This window comes from Parasteatoda tepidariorum, chromosome 4 (assembly GCF_982258835.1).
Source record: "Parasteatoda tepidariorum strain Cologne lab strain chromosome 4, Ptep-v5.0, whole genome shotgun sequence".
Taxonomy (NCBI): domain Eukaryota; kingdom Metazoa; phylum Arthropoda; class Arachnida; order Araneae; family Theridiidae; genus Parasteatoda; species Parasteatoda tepidariorum.
Genome location: NC_141758.1, coordinates 121,869,660 through 121,891,500, shown reverse-complemented (window position 1 = coordinate 121,891,500; position 21,841 = coordinate 121,869,660). Strand labels below are relative to the sequence as shown.

The 21,841-nt window shown below is 35.1% G+C and overlaps 1 protein-coding gene across 1 annotated transcript in view; it reads left to right on the top strand.

Moving 5' to 3' along the window:
• Nucleotides 1–4,265, top strand: part of LOC107445183 (uncharacterized) — a 176,879-nt gene extending 172,614 nt beyond the window's left edge. Inside the window, exon 5 of the mRNA XM_043050878.3 lies at nucleotides 1,707–4,265. Within this exon, the coding sequence (XP_042906812.1) occupies nucleotides 1,707–1,933 (227 nt within the window). The 3' untranslated portion in view covers nucleotides 1,934–4,265. The remainder of the gene's footprint in view (nucleotides 1–1,706) is intronic.
• Nucleotides 4,266–21,841: the final 17,576 nt, after the last annotated feature.

Sequence of the window (21,841 nt, the reverse complement as noted above, 5' to 3'; positions counted from 1 at the left end):
TTCTGCACAATCATTGATTCACAAGATGCTCTCATTAGCCTAATATTTCCCGATGTACACACGCAATACATTCATCATGAGTGGCTGGCAGAAAGGGCTATCTGAGCAGCAAAAAATGTGGACGTCAACGAATTGAATCTGTAGATGCAACAGTTATTGCCAGGTAACTTGGTGACATATAAATCCGTTGATGCAGTTTGCGATCCCATTGAAGCTGCAAATTTTCCAACAGAGTTTTTAAACTCATTGAATTTACCTGTCATATCACCGCATCATTTAGTACTCAAAGTTGGATCTCCGGTTATTTTGCTTCGTAATTTGAACCCACCACGGCTGTGCAACGGCACGCGATTAGTCGTCAAAAAATTTATGAACAACGCCATCGATGGGTGGGTGGGGGGAATTAACTGGTATGTGATTAACTGATTAAATTAAATTTTTCGAATTAATCTATTCATTAGTCAAACATTTGAAGCTTTATTATTATGAGAACTTCTATTCATCAAGTTCCTCCATTAAAGGGAAGAAAATCAAAGTTGCAGAGAACCATATATTGATCATCTTTCTTCCCATGAGAGATGATTTTATCAAAGGCCGCTCTCGGAAACTGAATTTATTTCACCGCCATTTGATTACATTCGCACATTCCAACAGGAATCATTTATTTTACTGAATCTTCGCTCTGCTCTTAGGATTAAATCTTTGAAAACACCGTTTCGTTATGATTACATTATAAAAAAGAATTACATTCATATGTTGCTTTATTTTCACTTATTTTTCCGACTTCAATTGCTGCTACAGTAGAAATCAATTTGGAAGTGAACTATTATTCTTTTTCACTGCTGCGGATTTGATTACATTTGAAATATTAAATTTTGCATTCCCGCTCTTTGATAGATAAAAAAAGCCAGGTTTTGTTATGATTGAAATAAAAACTAGCTTGTTTTTATAGTAGCAAAATAAACAAATTAAATAACTATCTATAGTCTCACATTTAAATTTCAACTTAATTCCGGTCTGATCGAAACAGAAGCAAATAATTGAATGCCTACCATTTAATGAAATGAAATAAGAATTTACGAAAAAATTAGTTGAATCTAATCATATAAAAAAAATATATAAATTTAGAATGAAATAAAATTTTTGCGCATAAATAATGCATTATTAAAAACCTTAAGAGCGTATTGAGCAGCATTATCCTTTAAATTTCCCTCCATTTTGGTAGGGTGTTAAGTTAACCGTATTATCGTGCTTCTTAACTCTACTGCATCAACTCAAATTGAAAAAACATGGTTCGATTTAACACCTTATTACTGTTTGTATTCGCGATCGTGACTACCTATAGAGGGCGTTGTTGTATGAGACGAACAGTCATTCAGTTGCTCTGGAAATGTCATCAATGTAGCATTGTAACGTTCCTTCTTTAGGGAGGCTTATTAATTTTTTTAAAAAAATTTTTGATATATATATTCTTTCCTATGCAAACGAAAACAAAATGGTATATCTTTTTTTCAGACAAGGAACATCCAAAACACATCTGAAATATATTTGTAAATAAATTTAATTAAATAATATTCTTTTCGTTATATTATTCATATTAATATACATTATGATACTACGCGTATTCATTTTTGGTTTTATTGTTAATTTTCATCTATTGTTTTTGTGTTATTTGTGTTCATTTAAATCTTTGTTTTTCTTTGCAGTTGCCACGGTGCAACAGATAGAGGAAGAAAACACTCTGCTCATTAACGATCTTTACCGACTTTTAAAGAAGTATGCCAACTTAAGGCAAGTGGTTCATACACTTCACCTATCGTACCGTGCAGCGCGCATGTACCCAATCTTCCCTCGGTACAACATGTTGAAAGACATGATCAAGAGTGTCATGCGAGATCCCAGCTATATGGAAGTGTGTCACGAAGAGAGCTAAAAGCTCTCTCCTTCTGCTTCCCCTCTCCCTCCTCTTCTCTCGCTCTAATGGCGCCAACAAAAAAATAATAATTCTGAGCGTGGATGCTCAGGTGGTCAGTCGCAAGTAAACTGAATGTTCCTGTGTCACCAAAATTATTAAAGATTGAATAACATTCGGAAATACTTCTTAACGTTTTTGGACGTGAAATAGGAAAGATAAATAATAAATAAAAAGCGTTCCTATGAAACGGAAGATAAGGTCTGTGAGACCGTATAACGTTTTAACCAATTATTACTTAGTAGTTTAAATTCTTGAATGTAAATATTGTTCCACACTATATTTAGCATCTTCTCCTGTTTTTATTTACATGTTATGTTCTGATTCAGATGATGTAATCTATGTTTGATCTCAAAACAAAGTAGAGCTGTTTACCTCTTTTTAAAGTATCGAGAAAAAATATTCCGAACATAGAATTAAAAATTAAGAATTTATTTTTTCTAAATCAACTTATTCTTTTGCTAAATTATTAATTTTTTGATATTTCAAAATAAATGTTATGAATTTTATGATAAGATAAATAAAATTTAAGAAAATAAAAATTAAGATAAATAATTATTTAAGATAAATAAGATTTATACTTTTATAAAATTTATATTTATTTATGGTTAAATGCAAACGATATTGATATATAAATTAAAAATTCAGCGCAAACGATAGTTAAGAATCGTTTATCCAAACGATATTTAATAATCAATAAAAGCAGACGATATTTTGAAATGATTAAAAGCAGTCGATATTTAAGAGTGCATTCTCGAGAACGTACAACGAGAGAGGGAGAGAGGGTGGGTAACAGAAGTTTCACTGCCAAATTAAATAATTCTAAAAAGAAAATGGTGATTTTGAAGTAATCGTTCTCCGCCGCGTCAGATCATTCAACGAACAGCGTCTTGGTGTTCTTAATATCCTATCCCAGCATGGAACTGTTCTTGTGAAAAAGGACGGCCAGGTTTGCCCAAGGGCGATTTCTAGCTTTTACAATTGACTGTTTCTAGCTTTCAAACATCTTGTTGTTCAAATGTTTCATCTTTTTAGTTTCTTTTTCAACAAAATCTCAGCAATATCTGAGATAATTCACGACTCTTTCATTATAAGAACCTGATTGGTTGAAAACATGATACAGGATCTCTGTCAATAATAATTTTTTTTTTTTTGAATTTTATTCGACTGTTGTTTGATAAAATATGAAAACATGTGTGCATGTCAAAAAGAGATTATTTACAAAATGGTGTTACTTCAAAATAAGGTTGCGTCCCGCTCTAGCCAATTCAACAAAAGAGTTGTTCTGAAAGTTAATTGTAAGCTAAAAAAAAATTTTACATTCAACAAAAGTATGAGTTATACATGCATTTAAGTACTTAAAAAAATAACTAAACTACAACTCTGTTTTGATGTAAGTTTAAATACTTTAAGACAAATTGCTTGTCGAATCGGCGAAGTTGTTTCCTCAGACCCGCAAAGTTTATACTTACTGTATGATAATACGAGACTGTATTGAGATCACTTGGTTGAACTAGAGTGAGAAATTCCATAGTGTGAGCCTCTCGAATCAGGCTATCACATATAGTTACGGTTCTGAAAACAAATTATATCATTTTTCTAATGATTATTAATGCAATCAAATAAGCTCGCAAAGAACTGTTTAATCATCAACAGAAAACACATATTTTAATCAAATTTCGATTCACTTTATTTAAGCTGAAAACAAATTTTCATCACTTTATGAAAAGCTTCTGTAAACAGAAATTTTATGTTTTATTTTGTGCAATTAAACTTAATGCTATATTTTTAACTTCCACTCTACTCACATTAAGAAGTATTTATTGTTAATTTATTTCATGTGTTATTGAGAATTTAAACTTAATGCTATATTTTTAACTTCCACTCTACTCACATTAAGAAGTATTTATTATTAATTTATTTCATATGTTATTGAGAATAGGTTTTAATATGTTCTTTTGTTTCTTTGTGTGATTATAGCTTTTTATCTGTTTGACAGCTTTTTTAAACAGATTTTGATATCAAAACCTTCTCTAAGCCACATTGATGTAAATTATACTATTATTTAATTACATTTTGTGAAATGTAAATATGAATTCAAATAATTTTAGAATTTTTAAAGTATTAATTTGTTATGCAATTGACTCAAAAGCAACTCAGGAGCAACTCATTAGAAGCAACTCAATCAGGTGCTATTAAAGGGATTACGAAGTTTTTTCCTCTTATGAGCCATGAAAACTACTGTTCGAAACATACAACCGGTTATAATTTTAACTAAAAATATCATTTTAACTTATGTGACTTATTATAGTATTGCGATCAGTATTTGTATGCTTTCATACTTGAAAAAAATCATGGTTTACAGTCCCTGGACAAATTATTAGACGCACTGTAAGATTCCATATAAAATCTTAATTATTAGTTTTATTGTTTTTACGTGAATGAAACCCGTTTGCATTTGTTTATGTCCGTGTATCAATGGGTTAACATTGTAATGCAATACGTTTAAAATAAATACAAATTGGAAGCATGTAAGAATAAATATCCATTACATATGTGTTTAAGTATAAAAGTATTGCATACAAACTTAGTGCAAAACGTGTCATTATTAATAAACTAGAGTGCGTTTAATAATTGGGTCTAAATATTAAAATATACTAATATAATTCCCGATATAATAAATATTTATATAATATATAGCGCCAAATTTAGCCAATCATCCAATTTATATTATACATCGTCTAATTTAACCCATTGAACGTAAACAAATGCAAACCGGTTTCAGTCACGTAAAAACAATAAAGCTGTATAGAATGATAATTAAGATTTTACACAGAGTGCGTGTCTCATAATATAGACAGGGACTGTATATTCTTTTCTATTGAAATATTTTATAATTTGGATATTTCCTAAATTGGTCTCTTCTGATTTAATGTTCTTTTAATGAACACTTTTATAATAAATCTTTTCTTTTTTAAAAAAGAATAACGGAAGACAGGGAATCCCAAAATCAATCAGGTTCCAATGTATCAATAATAAAAGAAAAAAAAAGTATTAAAAACATAATTCGTTAGATAAATTGGACTATGTTCCAAGATTCATCACCTTTAGAAACGTAGAATGTAATCATTAAAAAAAATCGAAATATTTTAGAATGCAGCGAAGTAAAAAGATTTCCGTGGCAAATTTAGCAAATGTCAAACAAAAAATAAGAGTTACCATTATCAGTAATTTGCAAGTTATTTAGTTGAAACGCAATTGTTAGAATTGTCGGAAAAATAGAAGACAATGCACGAGGTAGCGATTTTTTTTTTTTTACTTGAGAATTTAAATGAGAGAAGAATTCGTTTTTAACAAAAGCACAATTGCAGTATGAGTTTTTAGCCATTTTGTTTTTATCCATAATTCATTTTCATCTTGAATGGGGACCATCTGCCTGGTTTTTTTTTTTAAAAAAACTGGGAAATTATAAAACGAGAAAAAAGTGAAACAAAAATTTACAACTTACAGGCTAATTCTGGTGCCATACAAATACACTTACCACTGAAAAGTTCGTTAAAGTATTTATGCGCACATGAAAAGTTTGTATGTGAGTTACGTCAAAAACCTAAATCTGAAAAAAAAAATTTTTTTTTTTGGAAAGTTATGCCAAGTATTACGATCTAAAGAAAGGCTTTACATGTGGTATGTCAAAAACCTAGATCTAAAGAATGTTTTTTATATTTTTTATGTCGGATACATGAATATAAAGAAAAGTTTTTATGTGTGTTATGTCTGATAGAAGAATCTCGCGAAAATGTTCTTAAGTGTGTTCTATAATTCTTACGTACTTTTTGCTGAGAAATGTGGTTGTCTGGTACGGAATTGAGTCGTAACTGTTTCATTCAATCTTTAATCGATTTAAATTTATGAATCGGATAAAAGAGTCAGAAGCACGACTCAATAGATAAATTATGCAAAAGTCAAGTGTAGAGATTGGCGAGGTGTAAATGTCTTTGCTCAATATGAAAAGTTTTTAATTTAATAATAAAGTTTTATCAGAGCAAAAAAAGTATCCTATTACTGTAATAAAAATCTGCTACCATTTCATTTTTATTTATTTCTGCTACCATTTCATTTTTTTATAAACACATTTATCTGATCCGAGTTTCCTATAGTCCTTTTTATTCTATTATTAGAAGGGAACCTTCATTGCTTTATAGTTTTTAAACCATCGTAAGAAACGGCATTAAAATATTTTCATCGGAGGAAAAATGCTTCAAAAATACGAATACAATATTTTTATCCACCCCCTTAAATTTTCCTCTTTATAAATCAGGTTAAATGAATAAACAACTAAACTATTAGTTATTTTTTCATGTCTTCAAATTTTAAAAAATATCTCGCCATTTCTTTTGTTGCCATTGACGGCGCATCGTCTTCCATTCTATTTTGTCTTCTAAAATCGTTTGCATAGGAATATCTTTTGAGTCGTTGCCATTCTGCGAAACAAAAAAAAAATGTGATTTTTTGCCAAGGAAGTGTGATTATCTAATGACCAAACCAAATTCTGATCTTACAGTATTTTTATAAGGACTGGAATTGTATTTTAATAATCTTTGTCTTGTTCCTCCAGCGATCTCTAGCAAAGTCATCACTTTCTAAAAATTATTCGCTCAATTCGTTATTCAACAACTGACTAATAAGCATATCAAGGAGGACTCTAAAAACATCATCTACACAAATGTTTTATGGGAAACCGCGTACGTCGTGCATCAGGAAGTTCTTCTGCTTTAAATCTCAGGATTCTCATTCTTGTAACATCATTTAAAAAATTCTATCGCTATGAGTGAGTTTTAATAAAACGATGAATCGTCAAGAAATATCGATATTACATAGCGATACTTTGAAAATTTAACTTCTATGCTTGTAAGTATTTTTGTTGAACTAAATGAAACTTATTACCTCGAGATAAATTATCATTATTGTTAATTCTTACTTTGTCGATAACACGATATCTATCGCTGCATTATCGTACTTGATAATGAACTTCATTATTTTTCTCGTGACATTATCGTTTTCGATATTTATTGCTGTCATCTAACGTTCTTGATAGTATCGTCGTTGATATTCATCATAAATCAAGATGATCCACGATTATGAAAAGAGCGCGTGTTTAAAATTTCGTTTGTTTTATTTTAGTATATGAATCATCGCTCAGCTCTGTTTCTATTCATGAAAATCTACTGCCTATTCAATTTTCGGACCATAGGTAGTTTGAAAAAAATTCTAACCCATTTTTCATTTTATTGTACTCTATCTTAACAATTTTTTTTCATTTTTGCAGTTTATCTTCACAATGTTGCAATAAAAGTTCTCACAAAATCATTTATAACCTATTCAAAATGTATCCGTATTTTTGAGAAATACAAAAAGAATAGGATGCTTTCATTAAAGTATATTTTTCTTATTATTGCTCCTAAAATGTAAGCAAAATTTAGTAGTAAACTTTACTACTTTTAAAAAATATCATTCACTTGTAAACTTACACTATTTCAAAATTATCGGATGTTTATAATTATTTTTAATTTTTAAGAAATGAGAATCCTGTGTTTAAATAGGACACGTGGGAATGAGAATTTCCGATTTAAAAAAATATATATATATTTAAAAATGATCATCGTGTCTGTGTAAAGAAATATATATCATTGTTCTCTTTTTAAATATTCCATTAACAAATACTGCTCGCTCGCTGCTCGCAATTTATGCAACCTCCTCTTTCAAAAAAACTTTTTTTTTTTTTTTAGAAAAAAAAAAGGTTTTTCAAATATTCATACTTTTGTGTAAAAAGTTATTTAAATATAAATAATTTTAACTTTAATTAAAAACTGCAAACAAATAATGAATCACAACATTAAAAATCATGAAACAATATTCAATTTCAAACAAATGCTTTAACACTATATATTGCTCAAAAGTAAAAACGGAAAAGCACACACTCTAGCTTTTAATTGACTTGGTAATATTTACTATATTCTTCCAAATAAATTTCCAAATTTTGTGTAGTATTACTAACATAAAATAAGTTGAATGACATGGAAAAAATTCAATATTCCAATGTCTTTCAAGAAAATATTTTTAAATTTATGTTAAAAAAAAAAGAAACACTTTTTAAATCGTCTTTTATAGTAAATAGAATGACAAAACAAATGTCAATATTTTGATCTTTTTTTCAAATGAGTAGAGTTTCTTTAATGTTTCTTTTTTATGATTTCTTTCCTGAAGAATTCTTTTTTTTTCCTAAATTAAATAATTGAGAAATAAAAATTTCAAACAAAATATAATGTTTGGAGACTTTAAATGCATGTAACTTAGTTAAAAGCAGTTCTAATAATTTTCATTAAAATAAATAATAGCATCGCTTAACTAAAAACTTCCCTTCCTTCAAAAATATACAAATTGGAAATAAAAGTCGACATGTCTCAAGCGCTCAAAAATAGACGCCCATTTACAAGATCTGCCAGACGTGAATGAGAAGAAGCAAAAGTGATTTGAAATATGAAAGGCAAAGTTCCCAACTAAAAAAGGAAAATAAAGGTGAGAAACAAAACTAGAGAACCACAGTCGCCAATAGAGGAAGAAAAAAAAAGATGGAAAATAGAATAGAAAAAACCGCAGTTACTGAGAGGGGCAAATCATAGTAAAATGCATTTCCACGCGCTGTGGCGAGATGGTAAAGAACTAATGTCATTAGCAAACGGAATCAGCATTGATGTGAACAAAAGAAGATTCAAGAATGAGTGAACTGTGGCAACTAAATCTCTCTCGGCTACTGCAGTTTTTCTAGATTTGTTTTTCACCTTTATTTTTCCATTTTTCGTGGGTCACTTTACGTTTTATATTTCAAATCACTTTTTTTTTTCTCATTCAAGTCTGGCAAATCTTGAAAATGGGCGCCTAATTTTGGGAGCTCGGTTGTCAGCAGTCTAATTTGTATATTTTTGAAGGGAATGAAGTTTTTAAACAAGTAATACCTTACTGCTTCAGTTTCTTGTTTATTTAATTTAACTATTTGTGTTACTTACTTCTACTCAAATGTTTAGCAACTTTCATAACCATTTAAAAAAAAATAGATTTTTAAAAGTTAATAAAAATTTAAGTAAGAATAAATAACACCAATAATTACTTTAATAGAATTCATTATTATTGAGTTTTTTTTCTTCTTTTTTTCTTTTTTTATTGAGTTAAATGCATTCAAAGTCTACAAATAGGACATTTACAAATGATAGAATTGCCAAACTGTAACCTTTTTTTTAATTTTTTTTTTATCCTAAGACCTTTGAACGTATCAATTTTCATACCTAATTTAAATCTTTAAGCACATCATTAAACTTGAACACTCGTTCATAACTAGAAACAATACTGCAAAATCTTAAACTTTGTCCAAAAAAAAATCAATTTTGTACAAAACATGACGAATAGGATTGACAATTTATAAACAGAAGTGAAATAAAATAAAAAATTGGACTTTTTGGAGAAAAAAAATTATCAGAGCACTTTATAATATTTAATATGAGTGTTTTCTATTAAACTCATGCATTCAATAATCATAAGCCAACCATTCATTATTCAAAATCCATTTCAAGAAATGTGTCGCATCTTTCTTTATTCAATATAATTACAATTTTAAAACACTTACAATGAAGTGAAAAAGAAATTCAAGGAGCGTAAAAAAAAATTCTATTTATGTTTCATGAATGTAAACAAGCATCCAAAAAAAAAAAAAAAACTGTTTTGTTGCAATGGTTGGCACTTGTTCACAGCCATCGAACCCACTGTGAACTAATTTTGAACCCGATTTATGTCAAGTCGTTATTATTAAGTCTGAATCGATGCTGAACCAGAATTAAAACTGTCGCTGAAACCTATCATTACTAAACTTGTATTTCTAAACAGGAGTTGTCGATCAATACACAACCGATTTCGTGAAAGCAGCTTTTGTTATTTATCTCAAATACAATGTTCACAAAATCTCTTGTCTAAAAATGTCGCCCTTTTTTTGTTTTCAAACTATTGAGGAGAGGAGGTTGTGTGCTGTATTCTTTGCTTGGACTGTACATACATGCTTTACGAGCTTACAACTAGACCGCCGCCGCCGCCCCCCCTCCACACTACAGAGTGTCGACACCGGGATATCGTCCGAAACTGTTGTTTTATTCTCACACCAATACTTACTGCAAATGGAACTTTTCAACTTCTAAACCAAAGTTATGAACCGCTTCCCTCATATTGCAAAATATTTATTATCCCCGATTCAACTCGGAAGTAGCGTCGTCCTATCGCGTTTTGACTCGGCCACAAAATAATAATCTGCTGTGGTTGGGAGTTTTATTTGAGTTGTTTTGCTGTTGGACTGCAACGCGTCTTCTTGTGCACAATGGTTGCTCAATTGACACAGAAAAAAAAAGAGTTTTAAAAAAAATGTCGCATCACTTTCCTTGTTTTGAAAACTATCCTACAAAGACTCATATTTAAATTTTTTCCCCTTCATGACTCGGAGTAGTAAACTGATGGTAAATGGTTTTTTACGCAAAAAAAAATTCAACTTCAAAACTTGTCTATTAGCTTTTATTTCCTTGTATTTATCAATGAAATAAAAAAAATATGTTTTTCTTTCTTCAAAAAAAAGGGGAAAGGGAAGCGGTTAAAAAATATGGCATTAAATATACTTTTTTGGGATTCTATATTATCACTCATGAATTCATTAAAAAACCTTTGCAGTGAATGCTTCAGATCAATTAGATAAATAACAATTTTAGCGATCTTTTTTCTTATTTTAGGTTACGCAAGAATAATGTCACTCCAGGGACTTCATTATTAAGCACTGAAGTCTAGTTTTAAATAGCTTTAAATACACAGGCTTTATTTATTTTTTGAAGTAAATTTCTTGTTCTTATTATTTTCAGAATTTACTGCCACAAAATTTGTAACTTTAAAACTAATTTAGACTTTTTTAAACCGAATCAAAAATAATATTCCTGATCATGGAATTCTTATGATATTCCTTATAATAAAAATTCCATTCGCGTTTTTGATTTTAAAAAATTTTTATGAATTTCTGGGTAATAAAAATTTTTATGATAATATTGTATCTCAAATTTGTGGAAAACTAAATTTAAGACAACATCCGTCCTCATCCGAATCTTGCACCCAAAACGATGCAATCAACAACAGATTAAACTTTAAAGAGAAAAGAAAATTTTAACAAATATTTGAATTTGATTTTTTTTTTCAATTTTAGTTGCCATAAATGGACGTTTTTAAGGACGTTGAAAAAGTTTGAGAGAGAAAAAATTTCAAACTGTTTTAACAATTATCTAAATATTTTAAAACGATTTAGAATTAAAAAATTCAACTCACAAAAGAATTTTTAGGCCTCACTTCAAAAATGTTATTAAACTAATTTATTAACTATATTTTCCCATCACTTTTATTATAACGCGCAATTTCAAATTTATTTTGAATAAAATTAATAACAAATTATTTACCGTATTGCAATTTATAACAATTTGTAGTCACTGTTGTAATTATTATACAAATTGTTTGTTAAAATATTGTTATAGACCTTCTATAACGATAGTTCATGTTTATACTACACTCCTTACTTGTTAAAAGGATGCTGTAATTATTGTATCATCATTAATTATTATAATGAACAAATATTATAAAAATTATGATTGTTAGAAAAATTTTTAACCTATTGTTTTGAAATTTCTCATTGTATTGTTGAAAATCTTAAAGTTAAAAAGAAATATTCGTTGCCTTAAAATAACGTATTCATTAAAATTCTACTCTTGAAGAATGTTAAACTGTCACAAATATTATTTTTTGGTTTTAATATAGTGTGTTTGCGAATTCTGATAATGCATTATAATATTTTTCAAAATATAACAAACAATATAAAAAAACAGAAGAACGATGAAACAATAAATCCGCCTTATATAATTTTAGTAATGTATTGTTTAAAGCTATTTGATTTTAAAAAAAACTCAGAAAGGTTTTTCCAATACGCTTTCTAGAAGTGATATTGGAATTTTTTTCTTCTTCTTCCATGTGCAAAGCATGTGGTATTTCTAGGCATCGAATTTGAAAACGAAATATTCAGTAAATGAAATTTTTTATAGAATTACTAAATTCAAAGACCTGCAATGTATGTTACTCATTTCTTTATATTCCAAAGTGTTTCATTAAAAAAATATAAATTCCTTTTGGAATCGAATCGTAGTCTTATAATCAAATTAAAAATTTATGTTAGGAAATCATTTGTTTTAGTTATTATTTAATAAAAAGATTATTACCATTTAACAAATTACAAAAAATAATGAAAATTCACAGCAGTTAAGGCATGAAAAGTCCGAAATCATATATAAGTACTTTAAATGGTTTTTCGATTCATGCATATAATTAATAACCCTTAAAATAGATTATACAAATTGTTTCAATGTTTTCGTTTAATTTTTATTTCAAGATGCATTTGTTGCGATTTGTAATATATATATATAAAAATTTGGAACTAATGAGTAATCAAAATTTACAATTAATTTAATAATCACTTTTAAAAAGCTCCAATTTCAGAAATTCGACTAAACGTAGTGAAATAAATATCTTATTTATAACAATATTCATAACAATATCTTCATCCAATAATCATTCAATACTTGAGGTCCCAAAAGTAATCGAAACTTTGGGGAGGGAAACCGGATTGAAGTAAGACTGCTTCGATTAAAAAAAGTGTGTCGTGTTCTTCTCACCAAAGATTCAAAGTTAATTTGGAAGTTGATCGACAGATGGTGCTGCTAACTGGGAAAACTACAAACATTGTTGTGACTGCTTTTACACCATGGTGTAGTCTGAGGACAAAATGAACAAGAAACTGGGAAACTTATTTCCGTTTAAATGTTATAACATGCAACGGAAAATATTTTTAAAGGTTTTTCGAATCAGCAGTGCCATCTTCTGACGACATTTGCAACGAATTTTAAAAACAAAAATCTGGTTTCTTCAGCAGAACACAGCATTTCTACTGCCCTTCCATTTTGTCTTTCAACGGTTACATCACCTGATCATTCAATTATCTCTGTCATAATTAAAAATCAGTTCAAAATCAATAAATATTCTTAAATGGATGTTTGATTTATTAACGACGTATTTCAAAGAAATGAGCCATATACGCATTCACTTGCACAGGAATCTCTACCTATATAATGCTGATATAATTATTTGTATTATGTATTTTTTTTCCGGCAGAAATCGATAAAAATACCTTTTAAGCTTTATATTTAAAGCTACTTATTATTAGGTAATAATGAAATGCGACCCTTTTTCGTTTTTTAATGGCGTCTCTTTCAACGTTATGTATAATAATTTAATGAATCCATACGTCCTTTTTTTGTCATTATTTATATGACAATTATTTTGCCTAACGTACAATTATTTACGAACTTACCTTAAAAAACGGCTATATGAGCAGTTAGCATTTAAAATAAGGCAAAATTTGCCTTAGGAATAGGATGTCGACGAATCCTGGATGGGGGCTACTTTTAGGAGCTAAAATGAAACATAAAATAATGTTGTCCGATTTAAGAGAACACTCGTTTTCCATCTCTTTTTGCGAGTCCGTTTTTTGCTATATAAGGAAATATCCAATAAACAACTCCTTGTACTGTACCGAATCGATGTTTTTCATTACATGTCATCCATAATTGTTTACAGCAGACCTCTCTTCTGGAAGTGACATTCTGATTTTTATAATTAATATCGAAACATGAGAATCCTTTTGAACCAAAAAAATATATATTCTTAGCATTTTTTTGGTAATTCATGAAACAATATCAATAAAAAAAAATTTTTTTCTATTAACTAACTATGCATCGCTTGTAATTATAGATAATTATTTTAATTTTTGATTAACAATAGTAGAAATTCTTGTTTTTCTTTAAAAAATATAGTTTGAAAAAGAAGTAATATATATATATATATATATATATATATATATATATATATATATATATATATATATATATATATATTGCGGATATAATTCTTTTTGCGGATATAATCGTGTGAGCTGATGAAAGGATTATACATTTTATTTTCGGGATTTTTATTAATTTTTTTCGGATTTTTTTTCCGAATTTTTATTATTTCTGTTATTATTATTTTTCTTTTTCCCTTTTTCATTGTTCTGTAATTTTTTCCATGTTTTCTCCACGTTTTGAACTTATTTAATGGGTTCTATTTACTTGCAGCTTATGCGCAGTAAAAAAAACTTATTGCTTTTCTTAATATTATTTGTTTGTCTTTTTACTTCTTCTTTTTGTAATTTTTGTATTTATTTATTGTGCTATATAATAAATAATAATTATTATATATATATATATGTAAGGAATTTCTCTTCGCTGAAAAATCTAATGTTCACTAAAAAAATTTTTTTTATTGAAACAAGAAAAAAATTATTTTAAATGACGAAGCATTAAATGAAATCAGAATGACACTTTGGAAAGCGATCTGCGTGAATTTTTTCATAATCTTGAGATGTTTCGAAATGTTTGTAGAATGATTGAATGTTCTTATTAAAATAAATAAAAAATGTATATTTGTTACGCATATCTTTTGTATTTATTTACTTATTCTGACAAGCACCGCAAGAAACTGAAGAACCATTCTCACTGCGTGCGATTCACACACCTCAAAATGCCATCGTGAGTAAATCCGAACCTGATGAGTGACATATACATTTTTTCGCGACAAACCATAGCCACCGAGAGTCAAGTCCTCTCAGTAGATTTGTGACGTCATCCTCTGAAGTGTTAGCGAAGTGTGAGATAACGTGGTATTCAGATTTGTTTTAAGAGAAAACTATAATAAAGAGTTCAAACTTTTGAGTGACGTAATATATTTTCGCTCTAGCTAATTTAAAAATACTTAAACTTTTTTAAGCGTTGAATATTTAGCTTTTTAATTAAATAAATCAATGTTATTTATAAAGGTATAACTCAATAAAATTAACATGTAGGACTGCTTGATGCTTTTCAATAGAACTGAAATTTAATAAGAATTTTTTTACTATTAATTTTTAAATCTTGATTCATCTTAACTATTTTTAATATTAAAAGAATAAACCTTATTTAAGTGTATAATTTATTATTTTCTAATATGTAATTAAATATTAGATTTTATCATATATTTGAAAATGACACATTTTAGTAAAGCGCGACACATAAAAATCATGGCAAAAAAGAGATGAATAAAAAAATTACATTTTTATCGGCACAATCATAAAATTTTTATTTTAAAATATGTTTTAAAGAATTCTTTCCGAATCCTATGATGTACATTCCAAGTAGAAATAATGTAACCATAAATACTGCAATTATTTACAAATAATTATTCAAATAGTACAGAATAATTTAGTTAATAATTATAAAGTAATAATAATAATAAGAATTATAAATTATTTAACAAAGTACTCGATCATTAAGATTGTAAAACTTTAAAATAGTATTAATTATTTTCAAAAATAAATATACCTTTTTTTACTATAAAAAAGAAAAGTATATTCAAATCTTAAGTTTTTCTAACATATAATAAATTCATTGATGACAGTCTTTCTTATAAGATTTGATAAAATATCCAAAAATAGAGATTTAAAATTATTAGTATAATATATAGTACTTGCATCTCGACCCGCCCTACTTAAGGGGGGCATACGAGAGTAGATACATAAAACGTCAGAAATTATATCAGCAACAAGTATGAAAAGAATAAAACACAAGCGACCAACAGTTAAAAACATGACTCTAAATCTAGTCAACACATGGAAAATCACAAAGATCATAATTAAAAGAGTAAAAACAGTATTTACATAAAAGTGAATAAAACACCCATATCGTGCGTGGTAAAAGCAATGCATAAAAGTAAAAGATTACATAAGGAACAAAATGGAATAAAATTTACAGTTAAAACATGACCCAAAACCAAGTCAAACATAGATAAAACCGATCATATAAAAGGAATAAGTAGAAGTAAAATATTACATTAAGAGCAAATTGGAAAAAAACTAGCTGTTAAAAACATGACTCAAAAACAAGTCACAAATGGATAAAATTGATCAAATTAACAATAAAAGTACATAAAAAGTGTAGTAAAAGCTTGAGAGACCCAATTTGGAGTGCGGGGTTCCGAATCCTTAAGTGTCATCACCCAAAATATCTTCAAGAGACTTTTTTTATGATACATTTAATAATACCCCTGCAGGTCGAATTAGCAAAACATTGAATTTGATTAAAATTTTTAAAATATTTTCCACGGAGCGTTCAGAAGCCTGGACAGTATAAAATTAAATGATCAATGCTTTGTATTTCTCCACAATAATAGCAATCAAGGGCTCTATTAAAAAATCTATTTTGATACTCACCGAACACTCCATGCCCCGAAAGAAATTGATTAAAATAAAAATTCGCCTGCAGTCTACTAATATTAGGATCCTTAATAAACTTATACGTTTGTCTGCCTTTCTCGGAATCCCGCCACTCCTGTTTCCAACGCATGAAATTATAGACTTTGACCAATGTTTTGACTTGGGCGGTGGAGCTCGGGACCTCAATGTCATCATTGCCGAGACTGATGGCGTTTTTAGCAACTCGATCCGCCTCCTCGTTGCCTTCAATACCAATGTGGGCTTTTACACACCCGAGAAGAATATTTTTTTTTCCAGATTTGTTTGGTGTTTTTCTACCAATTCGGAATCGGGTTTAGGATTTTTTAAAGCTTGCAACGAGGAGAGCGAATCAGAGTAAATATTTGCATTGGGATATTGGTTATTTGCAAGCCATTGCCTTGTAAACACTCGGCCTTGTAAACACTTCAGTTATATATATATACTTCACTTCAGAGAATTCCTAGATATTTAAGAACTTGCACCTGCTTAATAGATTGTGTATGCTGATAACTCATCTTAATATTTGGTAACCTCCTTATTGTCTTCTTGGTTTTTGGAAAGGTTATACATTGTGTTTTGTTATCACTAAATTTAAGATTATTATTATGAGCCCAGGATGACAGTTCGGAGAGACAGAAGGTGGCCAATTGGCCAAAGCGATAAATAATTGGATGACTCAATAACAACAATATATCATCCGCAAAAGCAATAATACGGCGATCTTCAACTTTCACATCATTAAACTAGATAGTATTATCAGTATAATATTCTGAGTAGAAATTGCTCAATAATTGAAAAAATTTATTCCCTGAAAAAGGCAAGAAAATATTAAATATTTTTTTATGAACTGCATTTGAAATTGTCTACAGGTTTTTGTTAAATCGTAATTTAAAAAAAATAGGATTCAAGAAATATAAAAGCATTTATTCAAATCATTCTCACTCCATCCCCTACTGCCTTCTCTCTCTGGGACGCGACCGACTCGTCGGCTCGTTCCCCTAGGGCTTTCTCTCTCCGGGACGCAACCGACTCCTCGGCTCACTCCCCTACTGCCTTCTCTCTCCGGGACGCGACCGACTCCTCGACTCGCTGCCCTGCTGCCTTCTCTCTCCGGGACGCGACCGACAACTCTGCTCGCTCCCTTTCTCTCTCCGTGACGCGACCGACAACTCTGCTCGCTCCCCTTCTCTCTTCTCTCTCCGTGACGCGACCGAATCCTCGACTTGCTCCCCTACTGCCTTCTCTCTCCGGGACGCGACCGACTCCTCGACTCGCTGCCCTACTGCCTTCTCTCTCCGGGACGCGACCGACAACTCTGCTCGCTCCCCTTCTCTCTTCTCTCTCCGTGACGCGACCGAATCCTCGACTTGCTCCCATACTGTCTTCTCTCTCCGGGACGCGACCGACTCCTCGACTCGCTGCCCTACTGCCTTCTCTCTCCGGGACGCGACCGACAACTCTGCTCGCTCCCCTTCTCTCTTCTCTCTCCGTGACGCGACCGAATCCTCGACTTGCTCCCATACTGTCTTCTCTCTCCGGGACGCGACCGACAACTCTGCTCGCTCCCCTTCTCTCTTCTCTCTCCGTGCGCGACCGAATCCTCGACTTGCTCCCATACTGTCTTCTCTCTCCGGGACGCGACCGACAACTCTGCTCGCTCCCCTTCTCTCTTCTCTCTCCGTGACGCGACCGAATCCTCGACTTGCTCCCATACTGCCTTCTCTCTCCGGGACGCGACCGACAACTCTGCTCGCTCCCCTTCTCTCTTCTCTCTCCGTGACGCGACCGAATCCTCGACTTGCTCCCATACTGCCTTCTCTCTCCGGGACGCGACCGAATCCTCGACTTGCTCCCATACTGCCTTCTCTCTCCGGGACGCGACCGACAACTCTGCTCGCTCCCCTTCTCTCTTCTCTTTCCGTGACGCGACCGAATCCTCGACTTGCTCCCATACTGCCTTCTCTCTCCGTGACGCGACCGAATCCTCGACTTGCTCCCATACTGCCTTCTCTCTCCGGGACGCGACCGACAACTCTGCTCGCTCCCCTTCTCTCTTCTCTCTCCGTGACGCGACCGAATCCTCGACTTGCTCCCATACTGCCTTCTCTCTCCGGGACGCGACCGACAACTCTGCTCGCTCCCCTTCTCTCTTCTCTCTCCGTGACGCGACCGAATCCTCGACTTGCTCCCATACTGCCTTCTCTCTCCGTGACGCGACCGAATCCTCGACTTGCTCCCATACTGTCTTCTCTCTCCGGGACGCGACCGACAACTCTGCTCGCTCCCCTTCTCTCTTCTCTCTCCGTGACGCGACCGAATCCTCGACTTGCTCCCATACTGCCTTCTCTCTCCGGGACGCGACCGACAACTCTGCTCGCTCCCCTTCTCTCTTCTCTCTCCGTGACGCGACCGAATCCTCGACTTGCTCCCATACTGCCTTCTCTCTCCGGGACGCGACCGACAACTCTGCTCGCTCCCCTTCTCTCTTCTCTCTCCGTGACGCGACCGAATCCTCGACTTGCTCCCATACTGCCTTCTCTCTCCGGGACGCGACCGACAACTCTGCTCGCTCCCCTTCTCTCTTCTCTCTCCGTGACGCGACCGAATCCTCGACTTGCTCCCATACTGCCTTCTCTCTCCGGGACGCGACCGACAACTCTGCTCGCTCCCCTTCTCTCTTCTCTCTCCGTGACGCGACCGAATCCTCGACTTGCTCCCATACTGCCTTCTCTCTCCGGGACGCGACCGACAACTCTGCTCGCTCCCCTTCTCTCTTCTCTCTCCGTGACGCGACCGAATCCTCGACTTGCTCCCATACTGCCTTCTCTCTCCGGGACGCGACCGACAACTCTGCTCGCTCCCCTTCTCTCTTCTCTCTCCGTGACGCGACCGAATCCTCGACTTGCTCCCATACTGCCTTCTCTCTCCGGGACGCGACCGACAACTCTGCTCGCTCCCCTTCTCTCTTCTCTCTCCGTGACGCGACCGAATCCTCGACTTGCTCCCATACTGCCTTCTCTCTCCGGGACGCGACCGACAACTCTGCTCGCTCCCCTTCTCTCTTCTCTCTCCGTGACGTGACCGAATCCTCGACTTGCTCCCATACTGCCTTCTCTCTCCGGGACGCGACCGACAACTCTGCTCGCTCCCCTTCTCTCTTCTCTCTCCGTGACGCGACCGAATCCTCGACTTGCTCCCATACTGTCTTCTCTCTCCGTGACGCGACCGACTCCTCGACTCGCTGCCCTACTGCCTTCTCTCTCCGGGACGCGACCGACAACTCTGCTCGCTCCCCTTCCCTCTTCTCTCTCCGTGACGCGACCGAATCCTCGACTTGCTCCCATACTGCCTTCTCTCTCCGGGACGCGACCGACAACTCTGCTCGCTCCCCTTCTCTCTTCTCTCTCCGTGACGCGACCGAATCCTCGACTTGCTCCCATACTGTCTTCTCTCTCCGGGACGCGACCGACAACTCTGCTCGCTCCCCTTCTCTCTTCTCTTTCCGTGACGCGACCGAATCCTCGACTTGCTCCCATACTGTCTTCTCTCTCCGGGACGCGACCGACAACTCTGCTCGCTCCCCTTCTCTCTTCTCTCTCCGTGACGCGACCGAATCCTCGACTTGCTCCCATACTGTCTTCTCTCTCCGGGACGCGACCGACAACTCTGCTCGCTCCCCTTCTCTCTTCTCTCTCCGTGACGCGACCGAATCCTCGACTTGCTCCCATACTGCCTTCTCTCTCCGGGACGCGACCGACAACTCTGCTCGCTCCCCTTCTCTCTTCTCTCTCCGTGACGCGACCGAATCCTCGACTTGCTTCCATACTGCCTTCTCTCTCCGGGACGCGACCGACAACTCTGCTCGCTCCCCTTCTCTCTTCTCTCTCCGTAACGCGACCGAATCCTCGACTTGCTCCCATACTGCCTTCTCTCTCCGGGACGCGACCGACAACTCTGCTCGCTCCCCTTCTCTCTTCTCTCTCCGTGACGCGACCGAATCCTCGACTTGCTCCCATACTGTCTTCTCTCTCCGGGACGCGACCGACAACTCTGCTCGCTCCCCTTCTCTCTTCTCTCTCCGTGACGCGACCGAATCCTCGACTTGCTCCCATAGTGCCTTCTCTCTCCGGGACGCGACCGACAACTCTGCTCGCTCCCCTTCTCTCTTCTCTCTCCGTGACGCGACCGAATCCTCGACTTGCTCCCATACTGCCTTCTCTCTCCGGGACGCGACCGACAACTCTGCTCGCTCCCCTTCTCTCTTCTCTCTCCGTGACGTGACCGAATCCTCGACTTGCTCCCATACTGCCTTCTCTCTCCGGGACGCGACCGACAACTCTGCTCGCTCCCCTTCTCTCTTCTCTCTCCGTGACGCGACCGAATCCTCGACTTGCTCCCATACTGCCTTCTCTCTCCGGGACGCGACCGACAACTCTGCTCGCTCCCCTTCTCTCTTCTCTCTCCGTGACGCGACCGAATCCTCGACTTGCTCCCATACTGCCTTCTCTCTCCGGGACGCGACCGACAACTCTGCTCGCTCCCCTTCTCTCTTCTCTCTCCGTGACGCGACCGAATCCTCGACTTGCTCCCATACTGCCTTCTCTCTCCGGGACGCGACCGACAACTCTGCTCGCTCCCCTTCTCTCTTCTCTCTCCGTGACCCGACCGAATCCTCGACTTGCTCCCATACTGCCTTCTCTCTCCGGGACGCGACCGACAACTCTGCTCGCTCCCCTTCTCTCTTCTCTCTCCGTGACGCGACTGAATCCTCGACTTGCTCCCATACTGTCTTCTCTCTCCGTGACGCGACCGACTCCTCGACTCGCTGCCCTACTGCCTTCTCTCTCCGGGACGTGACCGACAACTCTGCTCGCTCCCCTTCTCTCTTCTCTCTCCGTGACGCGACCGAATCCTCGACTTGCTCCCATACTGCCTTCTCTCTCCGGGACGCGACCGACAACTCTGCTCGCTCCCCTTCTCTCTTCTCTCTCCGTGACGCGACCGAATCCTCGACTTGCTCCCATACTGTCTTCTCTCTCCGGGACGCGACCGACAACTCTGCTCGCTCCCCTTCTCTCTTCTCTCTCCGTGACGCGACCGAATCCTCGACTTGCTCCCATACTGTCTTCTCTCTCCGGGACGCGACCGACAACTCTGCTCGCTCCCCTTCTCTCTTCTCTCTCCGTGACGCGACCGAATCCTCGACTTGCTCCCATACTGTCTTCTCTCTCCGGGACGCGACCGACAACTCTGCTCGCTCCCCTTCTCTCTTCTCTCTCCGTGACGCGACCGAATCCTCGACTTGCTCCCATACTGCCTTCTCTCTCCGGGACGCGACCGACAACTCTGCTCGCTCCCCTTCTCTCTTCTCTCTCCGTGACGTGACCGAA